The 17,739-nt window shown below is 52.1% G+C and overlaps 1 protein-coding gene across 2 annotated transcripts; it reads left to right on the forward strand.

Annotated features, from left to right (window-relative positions):
- Positions 1-1,114: 1,114 nt before the first annotated feature.
- On the forward strand, positions 1,115-14,300 carry TP53 (tumor protein p53). 2 transcript variants are annotated; one of them, XM_077193055.1, is made up of 11 exons: positions 1,115-1,260; positions 2,511-2,598; positions 3,530-3,575; positions 4,492-4,692; positions 7,359-7,545; positions 8,593-8,705; positions 10,356-10,465; positions 10,907-11,016; positions 11,661-11,740; positions 12,993-13,078; positions 13,843-14,300. In XM_077193055.1, exons 2-11 carry the CDS (start codon positions 2,540-2,542, stop codon positions 13,901-13,903), a joined length of 1,053 nt encoding a protein of 350 aa, XP_077049170.1. In that variant the 5' UTR covers positions 1,115-1,260; positions 2,511-2,539; the 3' UTR covers positions 13,904-14,300. The 2 variants fall into 2 exon arrangements, with proteins under 2 accessions (XP_077049170.1, XP_077049171.1); XM_077193056.1 differs by having other exon boundaries at positions 4,495-4,692.
- The last annotated feature ends 3,439 nt before the right edge of the window (positions 14,301-17,739 follow it).

Consider the following 17,739-nt stretch of genomic DNA (forward strand, 5'->3'; position numbering starts at 1 on the left):
CGCTACCGTGGGGGGGACGCCGGGACACGGGGACACCGGGGGGACACAGGGACACCGGGGGGACACGGGGACAGCGGTCAGGGGATTACAGGAACGCGCACGGAGGGAATGGGGACAGGCGCAGCACCCGGGGGGGACCGAGGAACGCTGTGGGGACACGGGGACAGTGAGGGGACAGGGGGACACCAGGGGGACACGGGGGGGTCACAGATTTAAGGGGTCACAAAAGGTCAGGGGGTCACCTGGGGGGTGACAGGGGATTCAGGGGGTCACAAGGGGTCAGGGGGAGTCAGGAGTGACCCAGAAGCTTTAGGGGGATCCCAGAGGGGTCCCCAAAGTGCAGCAGCCTGGAAAGAAAAGGGACCCGGGGTCATGGGGGGGTCACAGGGAATTGGGGGGGGTCCCAAGGGGTCAGGAACCCAAAATTCTGGGGGGGACACCGAGGTCAGGGGTCACCAGGGGGGAGGGGGGGGACCCTGGTGGGGTTTGGGTGGGGGGGTCTCGGTTTGGGAGGGGAATGGAGAGTTTGGGGGGTCTCAGGTGATTGGGGGGCGTCCCGGGTGATTGGGGGGTCCCAGGGGGGTCCCAGTGTCCGGTCCCGCTCCGTACCTGGCGCAGTGCAGGGACAGCTTTAGGTGGGGGGGGAGGGATGGGGGGGGGGGCGAAGTCCCCTTGAGGGGGCGGGGGGGGTCACCCGTGTCCTGTGAGGGGGGGGGAGGGGTCGCTGTTAATTAATCATCGATCCATTCCCCCCCCTCCCCCTCCAAAACCGTGCAAAGGGCGACAGGGAGCGGGGCGGGGCCTCCTGCTATTAGCCCCGCCCCCTTTTTGGCCCTTAGCCAAGATGGCGCCGCCCACTTGCCCTCACTCAAAATGGCGCCTAAATTAAGCCCCGCCCCTTTTTGCCATCACGCGAAGTAGCGCCCGCAGTTAAACCCCGCCCGTTTTGCCCTCACACAAAATGGCGCCTGCCCTCACACAAAATGGCGCCCTCAGTTAAACCCCGCCCTTTTTGGCCACACAAAATGGCGCCCGCCCTCACACAAAATGGCGCCTTCCCTCACGCAAAATGGCGCCCGCAGTTAAACCCCGCCCTTTTTGCCCACACACAAAATGGCGTCCGCCCTCACACAAAATGGCGCCCGCCATCACCAAAGATGGCGCCGCGGCTTCCAGGCCCCGCCCTCCGGGCCCCGCCCCGGCGCGGGGAACGCCGGGAGTGGGGATTCCCCAGCGCGTGAGGCGCGGGAAGCACCGGAGGTATCGGGGAGGCCCCGGGGGGGATTTGGGGGGTTCCGGGCGGATTTTGGGGAGTCCCGGGGGGTTCCAGTGGGTTCCGGGGCTCCGTGAGGGGATTTCGGGGGTCCCAGCGGGGTTTTGGGAGGTCCCGGGGGATTTTGGGGGGTTCGGGGGGACCCCCTCCAGCCCTGCGGGGTCAATGGGGGAGAGGGGGGAAGGGCCCCCCAAAAACGGCGAGGCGGGAGGGGACCAAAATGGCGGGGGGGATCCCCCAAATTTTGCCAAATTTTTACCCAAATTTTTCCCAACTTTTACCCAAATTTTACCCAAATTTTACCCCAATTAACTCGAATCGGGTGAAATTTGCTGCCGGAAGGGGGGAGGAGGCGTGGCTTGCGCTGGTTTGGCGGGACACCCCCCCCCCCCCCTTAAAAAAAAAAAGAATTTTTGGGGTCACCCCCAAATAATGGAGATTTCCCCCCAAAATCAGGGCTCCCCTCCTCCCTCAGGGGCGGATTTTGGGGCGTCCCGGGGGGGCCACAAAATGGGGAAGGGCTGACCTGAGGGAGCTCCCCCACATTTTACCCAATTTTTACCCAATTTTTAACCAAATTTTGGCCAAACTTTAGCCAAACTTTACTCAAAATTAACTCAAATTTTATCTACGTTTTGCCAAAACGTTGCCGAATTTTTACCTGAACTTTTCCCATTTTTTATCCAAACTTGACCCAAAATTTGGCCAGATTTTACCCGATTTTTATCAATTTTTTACCCAATTTTTCCCCCAGTTTTGCCCAAATTTTATCCTTGTTTTACCCAAATTTTTCCTAAAACTACCTAAATTTTACCCAATTTTTATTTAATTTTACCAATTTTTTGCCCAAATTTTACCCAATTTTTTTCTGAACTTTTCTCAAACTTGGCCAAGATTTACTCAAACCTTATCCAAGTTTAACCCAATTTTTACCCAATTCCAGCTCAAATTTTACCCAAATTTTAGCCCAAATTCTGTCGGAATTTTACCCAAAGTTGACCCAATTTTTTACCCAAATTGGGATAATTTTATATCCGGAATGGGGAAGGGGGCGTGGTTTAATGAAAGGGGCGTGGTTTAATGGAAAGGGGCGTGGCTTGGGCTGGTTTGGCGGGGCCCGCAAGTTAAAAAAAAAGGGAAATTTTTGGGGTCAGCCCCAAAACGCGGAGATTTCCCCCCAAAATTCGGAATTTTCCCCTCCCCCCCACCCCCACCCGGGGCTCCCCTCCCCCCCCAGGGGTCCCCCGGGGCCGCCCCTCCCCCACCATGGCCGAGGACCTGGAGCCGCTCCTGGAGGGGGAAGCGTTCCTGGACCTGTGGAACATGTGAGCGTTTGGGGCGATTTCGGGCGATTTTGGGGTTTTTGGGGGAGTTTGGGGTTTATTGGGCATTTTTGGGGATTTTTGGAGCTGGGTTTGGGGGGGTTTATTTGGTTTATTTGGGGTTTTGGGGGGGATTTTGGGGTTTATTTGGGTTTTGGGGGGGGATTTTGGGGTTTATTTGGGATTTTGGGGGGGATTTTTGGGTTTATTTGGGTTTTTGGGGGGGATTTTGGGGTTTATTTGGGGTTTTTGGGGGGGATTTTGGGGTTTATTTGGGGTTTTGGGTGGGATTTTTGGGTTTATTTGGGATTTTTGGGGGGGCTTGGGGAGGATTTTTGGGTTTATTTGGGATTTATTGGGTTTTTTGGGGGGATTTTTGGGTTTATTTGGGATTTATTTGGAATTTTGGGGGAGTTTTTTAGGGGAGCTTTTTTGGGGTTGTTTGGGATTTATTTGGGATTTTGAGGGAGATTTTTTGGTATTATTTGGGATTTTGGGGGATTTTTTGGGTTCATTTGGGATTTATTGGGAATTTTGGGGGAGATTTTTGGGGATTTTTTGGGGGAGATTTTTTGGGATTATTTGGGATTTTGGGGGATTTTTTGGGTTCATTTGGGATTTATTGGGAATTTTGGGGGAGGTTTTTGGGGATTTTTTTGGGATGATTTTTGGGGGGGAATTTGGGGTTGTTTGGCATTTTGGGGAGGACATGTGGGAGGTTTCTGGGTCTATTTGGGATTTTTGGGAGGATTTTTTGGTTTATTTGGGATTTTGGGGGGATTTTTGGGGTTATTTCAGATTTTTTGGGATTTTTTTTAGGGCTTTTTTTGGGAATTTTGGGTTCATTTGGGTTTATTTGGGAGGTTGGGATTTTGCTGGGGGGGGGGGGGTTGGGTTTTTTGGGGGATTTTTGGGTGACCTTTGACCTTTCCAGGCTCCCCAATAACATCAGTTCCATGCCCGAGGATCTGCTGGAATGGGTGAGCACCAAAAATTGGGGTCAAATCTCCAAAAAATGGGAAAAATTCCCCAAAAATTTTGGCCAAGGCGGTGGGGAACCCCAAAAGGGATGGGGGGGTTCAAAATCCCCAAAATTGGGTTCCTCCCCCCCAAAAAATGGTCCCAAAATTCCCCAAATACCCCAAGACCCCCAAAAATTGGATTTTCCCCCTAAAATATGTTCTTAAAATCTTCCCAAAATTTGGATTTCTCCCCTAAAAAAAATCCCCAAAATTTTTAATTATTCTCCTCAAAACATCCCAAAACCCCCAAAAATTTGAATTTTCACCCCCAAACATCCCAGAGCCCCCAAAACTTGGATCCCCCCCCAAAAAAAATCCCAAAACCCCCAAAAATTTGAATTCACCCCCAAAAACGATCCCAAAATTCTCCCCATAGTTGGATTTTCACCCCAAATTGATCCTAAACTCCCTAAAACCCCCCAAATTTGAATTTTCCCCTAAATACCCCAAAAAATTTAATTTTTCCCCCCAAAAATTGAATTTCGCCCCCAAAAACTGAATTTCCACCTCAAAAATTGAATTTCCCCCCAAAAATTGAATTTCTCCCCAAAAATTGAATTTCCCCCCCAAAAATTGAATTTCCACCCCAAAAATTGAATTTCCCCCAGAAAAATAGACTTTCTCCCCAAAAATTGAATTTCCCCCAAAAATTGAATTTCCACCCCAAAAATTGAATTTCTCCCCAAAAATTGAATTTTCTCGTCCTAAAGTTGAATTCCCCCCAAAAAATTTGAATTTTCCCCCCAGAAATTGCATTTCCCCCCCTAAAAATGACCCCAAAAATTTGAATTTTCACCCCTAAAATTTGGATTTTTTGCCCCAAAATGCCCCCAACCCCCCCTCAATTTGTGTCTCTCCCCCTCCCCCCCCCCAGCAGCAGCTGAGCCCCCCCGGGGTGGGGGAGGGGCCGGGGGTGGGGGAGGGGCGGGCGCTGCCCCCGCCCCCCGCAGAGCCCCCCCCGCCCCGCCCCCCCCCGCCCTCGGCCGTGGTCCCGTCCACCGAGGATTACGGGGGGGAGCACGACTTCAGGGTGGAGTTCAGAGAGATGGGCACGGCCAAGAGCGTCACCTGCACTGTGAGTGGGGTTTGGGGCAAAAAACGGGGATTTGGGGAAAAAAATGGAGAAAAAATGGTGAAAAAAATGGCGAAAAATGGCCGAGAAATGGCCAAAAACGGGCAAAGAATGGCCAAAAACGGGGGGAGTGCAGCTTCAGGGTGGAGTTCAGAGAGATGGGCACGGCCAAGAGCGTCACCTGCACCGTGAGTGGGGTTTGGGGTAAAAAACGGGGATTTTGGGAAAAAAAATGGAGAAAAAAACGGTGAAAAAATGGAGAAAAACTGTGAAAAAATGGCAAAAAACGGCCAAAAAATGGCGAAAAACGGTGGGCAAAGAATGGGGAAAAAATGGGGGAAAAATGGGAATAGAATGGGGGGAGTGCAGCTTCAGGGTGGAGTTCAGAGAAACTGGGAATGGCCAAGAGCGGCACCTGCACCGTGAGTGGGGTTTGGGGCGAAAAACGGGGATTTGGGGAAAAAAATGGGGAAAAAATGGTCAAAAAATGGGGGAAAAATGGGAATAAAAATGGGAGAAGCAACAGGGAAAATTGGGAAAAACGGGGAAAATATCCCAGTAACTCTCAGTGCCCTCCCAGTAACTCCCAGTGCTGAACGAGCTGTACTGGGGGGGTTTCTATGGGGTTCTATGGGGTCTCTATGGGGGTTTTTGTGTCTTGGGTTTATTTCTATGGGGTTTCTTTGGGTCTAGGTTTATTTCTATGGGGTTTTTTTGGTTTTGGGTTTATTTCTATGGGGTTTTTTTGGTTTTGGGTTTATTTCTATGGGTTTTTTTTTGTGTCTGGGGCTGTTCCCAGTGCCCTCCCAGTAACTCCCAGTGTCTCCCAGTACTCCCCAGTGCTGAACGAGCTGTACTGGGGGGGTTCTATGGGGTTTCTATGGGGTTTTCTGCTCCCTGGGTTTATTTCTATGGGGTTTCTTTGGGTCTAGGTTTATTTCTATGGAGTTTTTTTGGTTTTGGGTTTATTTCTATGGGGTTTTTTTGTTTTTGGGTTTATTTCTATGGGGTTTTTTGTGTCTGGGGCTGTTCCCAGTGCCCTCCCAGTAACTCCCAGTGTCTCCCAGTACTCCCCAGTGCTGAACGAGCTGTTCTGGGGGGGTTTCTATGGGGTTTCTATGGGGGTTTTTTGATTTCTGGGTGGATTTTTGGGGGGTTTTTTGGCTCCCAGTGCCCTCCCAGTAACTCCCAGTGTCTCCCAGTACTCCCCAGTGCTGAACAAGCTGTACTGGGGGGGTTTCTATGGGGGCTTTTGTGTTCTGGGTTTATTTCTATGGGGTTTTTTTGGTTCTAGGTTTATTTCTATGGGTTTTTTTTGGTTTTGGGTTTATTTCTATGGGGTTTTTTTGGTCCTGGGGTCGTTCCCAGTGCCCTCCCAGTAACTCCCAGTGTCTCCCAGTACTCCTCAGTGCTGAACGAGCTGTACTGGGGGTATTTGTATGGGGTTTCTATGGGGGTTTTTGTGTCCTGGGTTTATTTCTATGGGGTTTTTTTGTTTCTGGGTTTATTTCTATGGGGGTTTTTTGGTCCTGGGGTCGTTCCTAGTGCCCTCCCAGTAACTCCCAGTGTCTCCCAGTACTCCCCAGTGCTGAACAAGCTGTTCTGGGGGGGTTCTATGGGGTTTCTATGGGGTTTCTTTGTTTCTGGGTTTATTTCTATGGGGTTTCTTTGGTTCTAGGTTTATTTCTATGGGGTTTTTTTGGTTTTGGGTTTATTTCTATGGGGTTTTTTGGTCCTGGGGTCGTTCCCAGTGCCCTCCCAGTAACTCCCAGTGTCTCCCAGTACTCCCCAGTGCTGAACGAGCTGTACTTGGGGGGGTTTCTATGGGGTTTCTATGGGGTTTCTTTGGGGTTTTTTGGTCCTGGGGCTGTTCCCAGTGCCCTCCCAGTAACTCCCAGTGTCTCCCAGTACTCCCCAGTGCTGAACAAGCTGTTCTGGGGGGGTTTCTATGAGGTTTCTATAGGGTTTCTATGGGGTTTCTATGGGGTTTTTTTGGTTTTGGGTTTATTTCTATGGGGTTTTTTTGGTTTTGGGTTTATTTCTGTGGGGTTTTTTGTGTCTGGGGCTGTTCCCAGTGCCCTCCCAGTAACTCCCAGTGTCTCCCAGTACTCCCCAGTGCTGAACAAGCTGTACTGGGGGGGTTTCTATGGGGTTTCTATAGGCTTTCTATGGGGTTTCTATGGGGTTTCTTTGTTTCTGGGTTTATTTCTGTGGGGGTTTTTGGTCCTGGGGCCGTTCCCAGTGCCCTCCCAGTAACTCCCAGTGTCTCCCAGTACTCCCCAGTGCTGAACAAGCTGTACTGGGGGGTTTCTATGGGGTTTCTATAGGGTTTCTATGGGGTTTCTATGGGGTTTCTATGGGTTTTCTTTGTTTCTGGGTGGATTTTTTGGGGGGTTTTTTGGCTCCCAGTAACTCCCAGTGTCTCCCAGTACTCCCCAGTGCTGAACAAGCTGTACTGGGGGCGTTTCTATGGGGTTTTTTTGATTTCTGGGTGGATTTTTGGGGGGGTTTTTTGGCTCCCAGTAACTCCCAGTGTCTCCCAGTACTCCCCAGTGCTGAACAAGCTGTACTTGGGGGGGTTTCTATGGGGTTTTTTTTGATTTCTGGGTGGATTTTTGGGGGGTTTTTTGGCTCCCAGTGCCCTCCCAGTAACTCCCAGTGTCTCCCAGTACTCCCCAGTGCTGAACAAGCTCTTTTGCCGCCTGGCCAAGCCGTGCCCGGTGCAGGTGCGGGTGGGGGTCCCGCCGCCCCCCGGGGCCCTGCTCCGGGCCCTGGCCGTGTACAAGAAACCCGAGCACGTGGCCGAGGTGGTGCGGAGGTGCCCCCACCACGAGAGGGCCGGGGGGGACCCCGAGGGTGAGAAACGGGGGGGGCACCCCAAAAAACGGGGGGGGAAATGGGGGGGACCCCGAGGGTGAGCAACGGGGGGGGCACCCCAAAAAATGGGGGGGAAATAGGGGGGACCCCGAGGGTGAGCAACGGGGGGGGCACCCCAAAAAATGGGGGGGAAATAGGGGGGGGAAATACCCCCAAAAAATGGGGGGGAATGAGGGGGGAAATACCCCAAGAAATGGGGGGGACCCCGAGGGTGAGCAACGGGGGGGGGCACCCCAAAAAATGGGGGGGGGGGGGGACACCCTAAAAAATGGGGGGAAATGCCCCAAAAAATGGGGGGGAAATACCCCAAGAAATGGGGGGGACACCCTAAAAAATGGGGGGGAAATACCCCAAAAAAGGGGGGGGAAATGGGGGGGGGGGACAGCCCAAAAAATGGGGGGAAATAGGGGGGACCCCGAGGGTGAGCAACGGGGGGGGCACCCCAAAAAATGGGGGGGAATGGGGGGGGAATACCCCAAAAAAATGGGGGGGAATGGGGGGGGGGACACCCCAAAAAAATGGGGGGGGAAATTGGAGGAAAATTGGGGGGGAATTGGAGGGGGAGACACCCCAAAAAATGGGGGGGAATTGGAGGGGGAGACACCCCAAAAAATGGGGGGGAAATGGAGGGAGACAGCCCAAAAAATGGAGGGGAAATGGGGGGAGACACCCCAAAAAATGGGGGGGGGGACACCCCAAAAAATGGGGGGGAATTGGGGGGGGACAGCCCAAAAAATGGGGGGGAAATGGGGGGGGGGACACCCTAAAAAATGGGGGGGAATTGGGGGAGAAATTGGGGAAAAATTGGGGGGAAATTGGAAAAAATAGGGGGGAAATGGGGAAAAAATTGGATTAAATTCTGAAAAATTGGGGGAAAATTGGGTTAAATTCTGGAAAAATTGGGGTTGATTTTGGGGTTCATTTTGAAGCTGATTTTGGAGTTGGTTCTGGGATTCATTTGGGATTTTTGGGGTTGCTTTTGGAGCAGATTTTGGGGTTAATTTTGGATTTTTGGGGTCTCCCCAGGCAACGCCCCCGCCCAGCACCTGATCCGGGTGGAGGGGAACCCCCAGGCTCGGTACCAGGACGACGAAACCACCAAGAGACACAGCGTGGCCGTGCCCTATGAACCCCCTGAGGTGACCCCAAAAACCCAAAAAATCCCAAAAAATCCCAAAAAATCCCAAATCCTAAAATCCCCATTGAAATCCCTGCAGAAATCCCCAAGAACGGCCCCAAAATCCCAAAGAAAAACCCCAAAATCCCATCAGAGCCCCAGCGTGGCCGTGCCCTATGAACCCCCTGAGGTGACCCCAAAACCCCAAAAAAATCCCAAAACCCCAAACAATCCCAAATCCCAAAATCCCCATTGAAATCCCTGCAGAAATCCCAAAGAACGGCCCCAAAATCCCAAATAAAAGCCCCAAAATCCCATCAGGGACCGAGCGTGGCCGTGCCCTATGAACCCCCTGAGGTGACCCCAAAAATCCCAAAAACCCCAAAAATCCCAAAAAATCCCAAATCCCAAAATCCCCATTGAAATCCCTGCAGAAATCCCCAAGAACGGCCCCAAAATCCCAAATAAAAGCCCCAAAATCCCCTCAGAGCCCCAGCGTGGCCGTGCCCTATGAACCCCCTGAGGTGACCCCAAAAATCCCAAAAACCCCAAAAATCCCAAATCCCAAAATCCCCATTGAAATCCCTGCGGAAATCCCAAAGAACGGCCCCAAAATCCCAAATAAAAGCCCCAAAATCCCCTTAGAGCCCCAGCGTGGCCGTGCCCTATGAACCCCCTGAGGTGACCCCAAAAATCCTAAAAAATCCTAAAATCCCAAAAAATCCCAAATCCCAAAATCCCCATTGAAATCCCTGCAGAAATCCCCAAGAATGGCCCCAAAATCCCAAAGAAAAACCCCAAAATCCCCTCAGGGACCGAGCGTGGCCGTGCCCTATGAACCCCCTGAGGTGACCCCAAAAATCCCAAAAACCCCAAAAATCCCAAATCCCAAAATCCCCATTGAAATCCCTGCAGAAATCCCCAAGAACGGCCCCAAAATCCCAAATAAAAATCCCCAAAATTCCAAATAAAAACCCCAAAAAATCCCAAATAAAAACCCCAAAATCCCCATAAAATGTCCCCCCCATCCCAGGTGGGTTTTTGGGGGGGTTTTTTTGGGTATTTTGGGTTGGTTTTGGGGTATTTTTGGGTTGATTTGGGGTTTATTTTGGGGTATTTTTGGGTTGGTTTTGGGGTATTTTGGGGTTGATTTTGGGGTTTGTTTTGGGTTGGTTTTGGGGTGGTTTTGGGTTGATTTTGGGGTATTTGTGGGTTGGTTTTGGGGTATTTTTGAGATGATTTTGGGTTATTTTTGGGGTTGGTTTTGGGATATTTTTATGTTGATTTTTGGGTTGATTTTGGGGTATTTTTGGGTTGGTTTTGGGGTATTTTTGGGTTGATTTTGGGGGTATTTTTGGGTTAATTTTGGGGGTATTTTTTGGGTTGATTTTGGGGTATTTTTTGAGTTGATTTTGGGTTATTTTTGGGTTGGTTTTGGGGTATGTTTTGCGTTGGCTTTGGGATATTTTTAGGTTGGCTTTGGGATATTTTTAGGTTGGTTTTGGGGTATTTTTGGGTTGATTTTGGGGTATTTTTTGAGGTGATTTTGGGCTATTTTTGGGATGGTTTTGGGGTATTTTTGGGTTGGTCTTGGGGTATTTTTTGGGTTGGTTTTGGGATATTTTTTGGGGGTTTTTTTTTTAGGGTTTTGACCATTTTTCCCCATTCCCAGGTGGGCTCCGAGTGCACCACGGTCCTGTACAACTTCATGTGCAACAGCTCCTGCATGGGGGGCATGAACAGGAGACCCATCCTCACCATCCTCACCCTCGAGGGACCTGGGTGAGCCCCAAAAATCCCCCCAAAAAAACCCTAAAAATATCCCCAAAAATCCTCCCAACAATCCCTCAAAAAATCACCCCAAAAAACCCCAAAAGTTCCCCCCAAAATCCTTTTAGTTTTGGTCTTAAAAATGCAGAATCCTTTAAAAATATTTTGAGGAGTTTCTGGATGGATTTTGGGGTGTCCCTGAGCAGATTTTGGGGTCCCCAGGATGATTTTGGGGTCTTTCTGGCTGATTTTGGGGTCCCCCAATCCCAATTTTAGGGGTCAGATCCTGGCCCGGAGCTGTTTCGAGGTTCAGTTCTGTGCCCGAATTTGGGATTTTTGGGGTTCCTGGGTGGATCAGGGTGGGGTTTTTGGGGTGCCCGTGGTTCTGGAGGATCCCCTCTCTGTTTTCGGGGTGATTTTGGGGTCCCCAGGCTGATTTTGGGGTGGTTTCAGGGGTCACATCCTGGGCCGGCGCTGTTTCGAGGTCCGAGTCTGCGCCTGCCCCGGGCGGGATCGGCGCCATGAGGAGGAGACCCAGCGCAAAAGGGGCGGGGCCAAGCGAGGTGAGGGCGGGGCCAATCCGGGAGAGGGCGGGGCTAAAGAACATGAGGCAGGATATGGCTTTGGTGGGGCTTGGGGGTGTGACCTAGGCTTGGGTGGGGGTGTGGCCTCTGTGGGGGCGTGGCCAGGAGATGTGAGGTGGGAGGGTGTGTGGGCGTGGCCTAAATGGATGGGTGGAGCCTGATGTGGGGTAGGGGTGGGGCCTGAATAGGAGTGGGAGGAGCTTGATTGATGAGTGGGTGTGGCCTAAATGTGGGTGTGGTCTGAAATGATGGGGAGGTGGCTCCCAGACAATGGGGGCGGAGCTTTGTGGGAGGGCGTGGCTTGGGTGGGTGTGGCCAATTCAGCCAGGGGTGGGTGGAGCCATGTGGGTGTGGCTTATGCAAAGTAGCAAAGGGTCCAACCCTGAGGGGGTGTGGCCTAAAGGAAGGGGGCGTGTCCACTGCATTGCCGGGAGGTGGAGCCAAACCAGGCGCAGCTCCACCCACCGAGACACCCTGCCCCCTACAAGGGCGTGGCCAAACATGCTAACGAGCACCTCCTCATGAATAATGGGCGTGGCCTCCCCGGGACGCCCCCAACGATTTGGGGGGGGGTCTCTGGGGGCCCTTTTGGGGGTCCCTGAGCCCCCCCTGCCCCTCCCCAGCCCTGCTGCCCCCGGATGAGGCCCCCGAGAGCTCCAAGAAGCGACTGCAGGACCCCGAGACCGAAATCTTCTCCCTGCAGGTGGGGCTGGGGGCACATCTGGGGGTCCCCTAAAAGTCTCCCCATTCCCTCTGCCACCCCTAAATTTTTTTGGGGTCCCCTGAGTGTTTCTGCCCTTTTGGGGTCCCCTTGACCCCATTTTTTTTAGGGGTTTTTGTCCGTTTTCTTCCGACCCCAATGTTTTTTTGAGGGGTGTTCATCCCTTTTGGGGTTCCCAATTTTTGGGGGTTCCTGTGGGGTCTCCACCTCTTTCAGACCCCCCCCGACCCCATTATTTTTGGGGGGTCCCTGAGGGGTGTCGGGCTCCTCTATGACCCCAATTTTGGGGGGCTCCTGCCCTTTTGGGCTCCCCCATAACCCAAATTTTTGGGGGGGGTTCTCTTGGGGGTCTCCATCCTCCCCCGACCCCATTTTTGGGGGGGTCTCCAACCCTCTGTGACCCCAATTTTGTGGGGTCTCCAGCCCTTTTTGGGGTCTCTTATGACCCCAATTTTGTGGGGTCTCCAGCCCTTTTGGGGTCCCCCTGACCCCGTTATTTTTGGGGGGTCCCTGAGGGGTCTCCACCTTTCTTGGGGTTCCCCTTGACCCCATTATTTTTGGGGGGTTTCCACCCCTTTCCGGCTCCCCCTTTACCCAAATTTTGGGGGGGTCTCCAGCCCTCTGTGACCCCAATTTTGGGGGCTTTCTGAGGGGTCTCCAGCCCTTTTGGGATCCCCCTGACCCCGTTATTTTTGGGGGTCCCTGTGGGATCTCAGCCCTTTTTGGGGTCTCTCATGACCCCAATTTTGTGGAGTCCCTGGGGGTCTCCAGCACTTTTGGGGTCCCCCTGACCCCGTTATTTTTTGGGAGGTCCCTGAGGGGTCTCCAGCCCTTTTTGGGGTCCCCCTGACCCAAATTTTCGGGGTTTTCAGCCCTCTCAGGATCCCAGTTTTTAGGGGGGTCCCTGAGGGGTCTCAGCCCTTTCTGGGGTCCCCCTGACCCCGTTATTTTTTGGGGAGTCCTTGAGGGATCTCAGTCCTTTTTAGGGTCCCCTTGACCCCAATTTTGGGGGCTCTTTGGGGGTGTCCAGCCCCCCCTGACCCCATTACTTTTTGGGGGCTCCCTGTGGAATCTCAGCCCTTTTGGGGTCCCCCTGACCCCAATTTTTTGGGGGTTTCTGGGGGGGTTTTCAGCCCTCTCAGGATCCCGATTTTTTTGGGGGGGGGTCCCTGGAGGGTCTCAGCCCTTTTTGGGGTCCCCCCCCCCGCTCACCCCAGGTGTTTTTGGGGTGCAGGTGCGGGGCCGGAAGCGCTTTGAGATGTTCCGCATGGTCAACGAGGCCCTGGAGCGCACCTACGACCGGGGGGGGGCCCCCCAAAAGTGAGACCCCAAAAACGGGGGGGGGGGGGGGCTTGGGAGGGGTCTGGGGTCAATTTGGGGATGGAGTTTGAGGGGGTTTGGGGTCATTTGAAGAGGGGAATTGGGGGCAATTCAGGGGGATTTGGGGGGGTTTGGGGAGATTTGGGGGCAAGTCGGGGTTTTTGGGGTCATTTTGGGGGGGTTTGGGGTCATTTTGGGGGGAATTGGGGCATTTCAGGGGGATTTGGGGGGGTTTGGGGTCATTTTGGGGGAGTTTGGGTGCAATTTCAGGGGATTTGGGGTCATTTTGAGGGGGTGGGTCAGAGGATCTGGGGACAATTTTAGGGGGTGGGGGGGGTCTGGGGTCATTTTGGGGGGGTTTGGGGGCAAATTGGGGTCATTTTGGGGGGGTTGGGGTCACTTTGGGGGGGTTTCAGAGGATTTGGGGACAATTTTAAGGGTTGGGGGGGGTCCATTTTGGGGCAAGTCGGGGGTTTTGGGTCATTTTGGGGGGGGTTTGGGGGAAAATTGGGGTCATTTTGGGGGAGGTTGGGGTCATTTTGGGGGGGCTGGGAGGGGTCTGGTGTCATTTGGGGGGGTTGGGGGGCACTTTGGGTGGCATTTTGGGAGGGTTTGGGGTCATTTTGTGGCTTTTGGGGTCATTTTTTGGGGTTTTTTGTGGCAATTTGGGACTCCAGGATTTTGGGGTCCCATTTTGGGGAGAATTTGGGACTCCCACATTTTGATGGGGGGGGGGGTCCCTCACTCTCCCCTCCCCCCCCCAGGTCCAAGGGGCGCCGCCGCCGGGGGGAGGGGCGGGTGCCCCGTGGGAAAAGCTGCTGCTGAAGGCGGAGTCGGGGGAGTCGGATTGACCACGCCCCCTTCGTCTGGAAACCACGCCCCCTTCCCAACCACACCCACTCACCCCGGTTTCCCATTGGCCCTCCTGTCCTAGTCAGCCCCACCCATTTCTCCTTTGTAACCCCGCCCACTTCATGCTTGACCACATGCCACCTGTCAATCACTGCTTTAGCCACGCCCCCAATGTTTAACCACGCCCCCTTTCCCACATTATAACCACCCTGCTTTAGCCACGCCCACGTGATTGATTCCCCTGCCCTTAAGCCACGCCCCTGTTGATTTTATAAGCCACGCCCCCATCCCGCATGACGTCATTCCTGGCCCCGCCCTCCCCCCCCCGGTTTTTAATGGGTTTTTATACAATAAAGGGATTTTTATAGCGCCCCTCCCCCACCCGGGGGGTGTCTGGGGGTCCCAGTTTGGGGAGGGGGGCCCCAGTTTGGGGTAACTGGGGGGAACTGGGAGACCAGTTTAAAGGAACTGGGGGTAACTGGGATCCCAGTTTGGGGTAACTGGGAAGGAATTGGGGCTCCCAGTTTGGGGGAGATCCCAGTTTGGGGTAACTGGGAGGAACTGGGATCCGAGTTTAAAGGAACTGGGGGTAACTGGGATCCCAGTTTGGGGTAACTGGGGGTAACGGGGATCCCAGTTTAAAGGAACTGGGGGTAACTGGGATCCCAGTTTGGGGTAACTGGGGGGAATGGGGGATCCCAGTTTGGGGGAGATCCCAGTTTGGGGTAACTGGTGGTAACTGGGATCCCAGTTTGGGGTAACTGGGAGGAAATTGGGGATCCCAGTTTGGGGGGGGATCCCAGTTTGGGGTAACTGGGGGTAACTGGGATCCCAGTTTGGGGTAACTGGGAGGAAATTGGGGATCCCAGTTTGGGGGGGATCCCAGTTTGGGGTAACTGGTGGTAACTGGGATCCCAGTTTGGGGGTAACTGGGAGGAAATTGGGGATCCCAGTTTGGGGGGGATCCCAGTTTGGGGTAACTGGGGGTAACTGGGATCCCGGTTTGGCCAAACTGGGGGTAACTGGGATCCCAGTTTAAAGGAACTGGGGGTAAGTGGGATCCCAGTTTGGGGTAACTGGGGGTAACTGGGATCCCAGTTTAGAGGAACTGGGGTTAACTGGGATCCCAGTTTGGGGGTAACTGGGGGTAACTGGGATCCCAGTTTGGGGTAACTGGGGGTAACTGGGATCCCAGTTTGGGGTAACTGGGGTTAACTGGGATCCCAGTTTGGGGTAACTGGGGGTAACTGGGATCCCGGTTTGGGGTAACTGGGGGTAACCGGGATCCCAGTTTGGCCAAACTGGGATCGGCCGCGCCTTTTCACTGGTCCCAGTTCAATTCCGGCCGGGGAGAGGGGGAGGGGGTTAAGGAGGGGGGCGGGGCCTCCTCATCCTCCCAACCCCTCCCATTCCCCCCCCCCCTCCATTCCCGGCTCCTGCCAAGGAACGCTCTGGAAAATTCGGAAAATTCTGGAAAATTCCCCCGTCCCCTTCAGCCGCCCTTGGAGCCGCCCGGGGAGAGGGGGGGGAACCCCAAAATCGGGGGGGTCCCAAAAAGGCCCCGATTGAGCCCAAAAACGGCCCCGAATCGCGGAGGATGGGGGAGGGGAAAGGGGGGGCGGCACCATCTGGACGGGATCGGGGGGGGAGGGGAGGGGAGGGGCTGGCCAGGGGGTAATTAGTGAGTTAATTAGTGAGGTAATTAATGAATTTATTAATTAATGAAGGTGGGAATTAAGGGAGGGGTGATTAAAAGGGGTTGGGATTTTGGGGTGGTTTGTTCCAAAAAAAGGGAAATTTTGGGGCAGGAAATTTGGAATTTTTGAGGGGGTAATTAAGGGGTTAATTAATGAATTTATTAATTAATGAAGGCGGGAATTAAGGGAGAGGCGATTAAAAGGGGGGATTTTGGGGTGGTTTGTTCCAAAAAAAGGGAATTTTTTTGGGGTGGGAAATTTGGAATTTTGAGGGGGTAATTGAGGGTTAATTAATGAGGATGTGAAAATTTGGGGGGGTTAATTAAAAGGGGGTTAATTAATGGGGAGGAATTCGTTCTGGGGGTTAATTAAGAGGGGGTTAATGAGGTGTTAATTTGAGGGGTAATTCCGGGTGTTAATTAAGGAGGTGTTAATTGGAGGGGTTGAGAGTTGTTAAGTGAGGGGGTTAATTGGGGGGGTATTAGGGCTGATTAATTAAAATTATTGTTATTATTCCTATAATTAGAAGCATTTCTCTTAGTGGATGTTAATGGGGGGGTTAATTGGGGTCTCAGTGATAATTAATTAATGATTAGAAAGGTTAATATTAGTTATTAATTAGTGTTGTAATCGGGGGCCTAATTAGAAGCCATTAATTAGAGCTATTTATATTAAGGGCTAATAAATGGGAAGTGATTTAGGGCCTTAATTAAGGGCTTTTAAGTAAGAGTTATTAATTATGCTCAGGTAATTAGATCAGTCTCTATTAGGGCCTATTAATTAAGCACAATGTTAATTGAGAAGTCTCTTGGGGTATTAATTAGGGGTTATTAATTAATTAGTAGATTATTAATTGGAGATCTCGATTAGCTGCCATTAATTAGGGGCTGGTAGGAAGTGAAACATTTATTAGGGCCTGTTAATTAGGGGTGTTAATTGCGGAGTGTTATTAATTGGAGGGGGGGGTCTTAATGGGGGTGTTAATGGGGGTGTTAATTAGGAGCCATTAATTGGGGGGGGTCTTAATTAGGGGGATCATTAGGGGAGAGGGTTTGGGGTGTTAATTAGGGGGTGTTGAATGGGGGGTGTTAATTGGGGGTTGTTAATTAGGGGTTGGTTAATTGGGGGTTAATTGGGGGCGGGGTTTAATTGGTTCATTGGGGGGAGGGAAATTGGGGAGGTTTTGGTGGCCCCGCCCCTCTCCGATGACGTCAATGCCTTGGCCCCGCCCCCTGTCCTGAATGGGGGCGCCCCTGCCAAGGGGGGGGAGGGGGACCCCGTGGCCTGGCAGCACTAACGAGCTCATTAAGGCTCATTAAGGGCCCAACCCCCCCCCCGTGGCCTAATTAACGAAAAAACCCAAAAAATCACCGAAAATTCAACAAATTAACCCAAAATATCAACAAATGAACCCAAAAATCAACAAATGAACGCAAAAACATCATAACATAAACCCAAAAATCAATAAATAAACCCCAAAAATCAACAAATGAACACCAAAATCTAAAAATAAAACCAACTATCAACAAAGAAGCCATAAATTCAAAAAATTACCACAAAAATTCATCAAAAATAAAAAAAAATCAAATAAACCTAAATATCAACAAATATACCCAAAACTCAAGAGGTGAACCCAAAAATCAACAAATGAACCCCAAAAAATAGACAAATTAACCCAAAAAGCACCAAACATCATCAAATAAACCAAACTCTCATCAAATAAACCCAGAATTTAACAAAAATACCTCAAAAATCAACAAATCTTGGTCCTTACTCCTCACCCATGGCAGCCATCTTGGTAGGCGGGCCATTTTGAGCGGCAGCCATCTTGACTGGTGGCCATTTTGAGAAGAAGCCATCTTGGTAGGCGGCCATTTTGAGGCAGCCATCTTGACTGGCAGCCATTTTGAGGCAGCCATCTTGGTAGGCGGCCATTTTGAGAGGCGGCCATCTTGACTGGCGGCCATTTTGAGAGGAAGCCATCTTGTTAGGCGGCCATTTTGAGAGGCAGCCATCTTGGTAGGCGGCCCATTTTGAGAGGCAGCCATCTTGGTAGGTGGCCATTTTGAGAGGCGGCCATCTTGACTGGCGGCCATTTTGAGAGGCGGCCAT

The sequence above is a fragment of the Agelaius phoeniceus genome, chromosome 36 (genome assembly GCF_051311805.1).
Source record: "Agelaius phoeniceus isolate bAgePho1 chromosome 36, bAgePho1.hap1, whole genome shotgun sequence".
In the NCBI taxonomy this organism is placed as follows: domain Eukaryota; kingdom Metazoa; phylum Chordata; class Aves; order Passeriformes; family Icteridae; genus Agelaius; species Agelaius phoeniceus.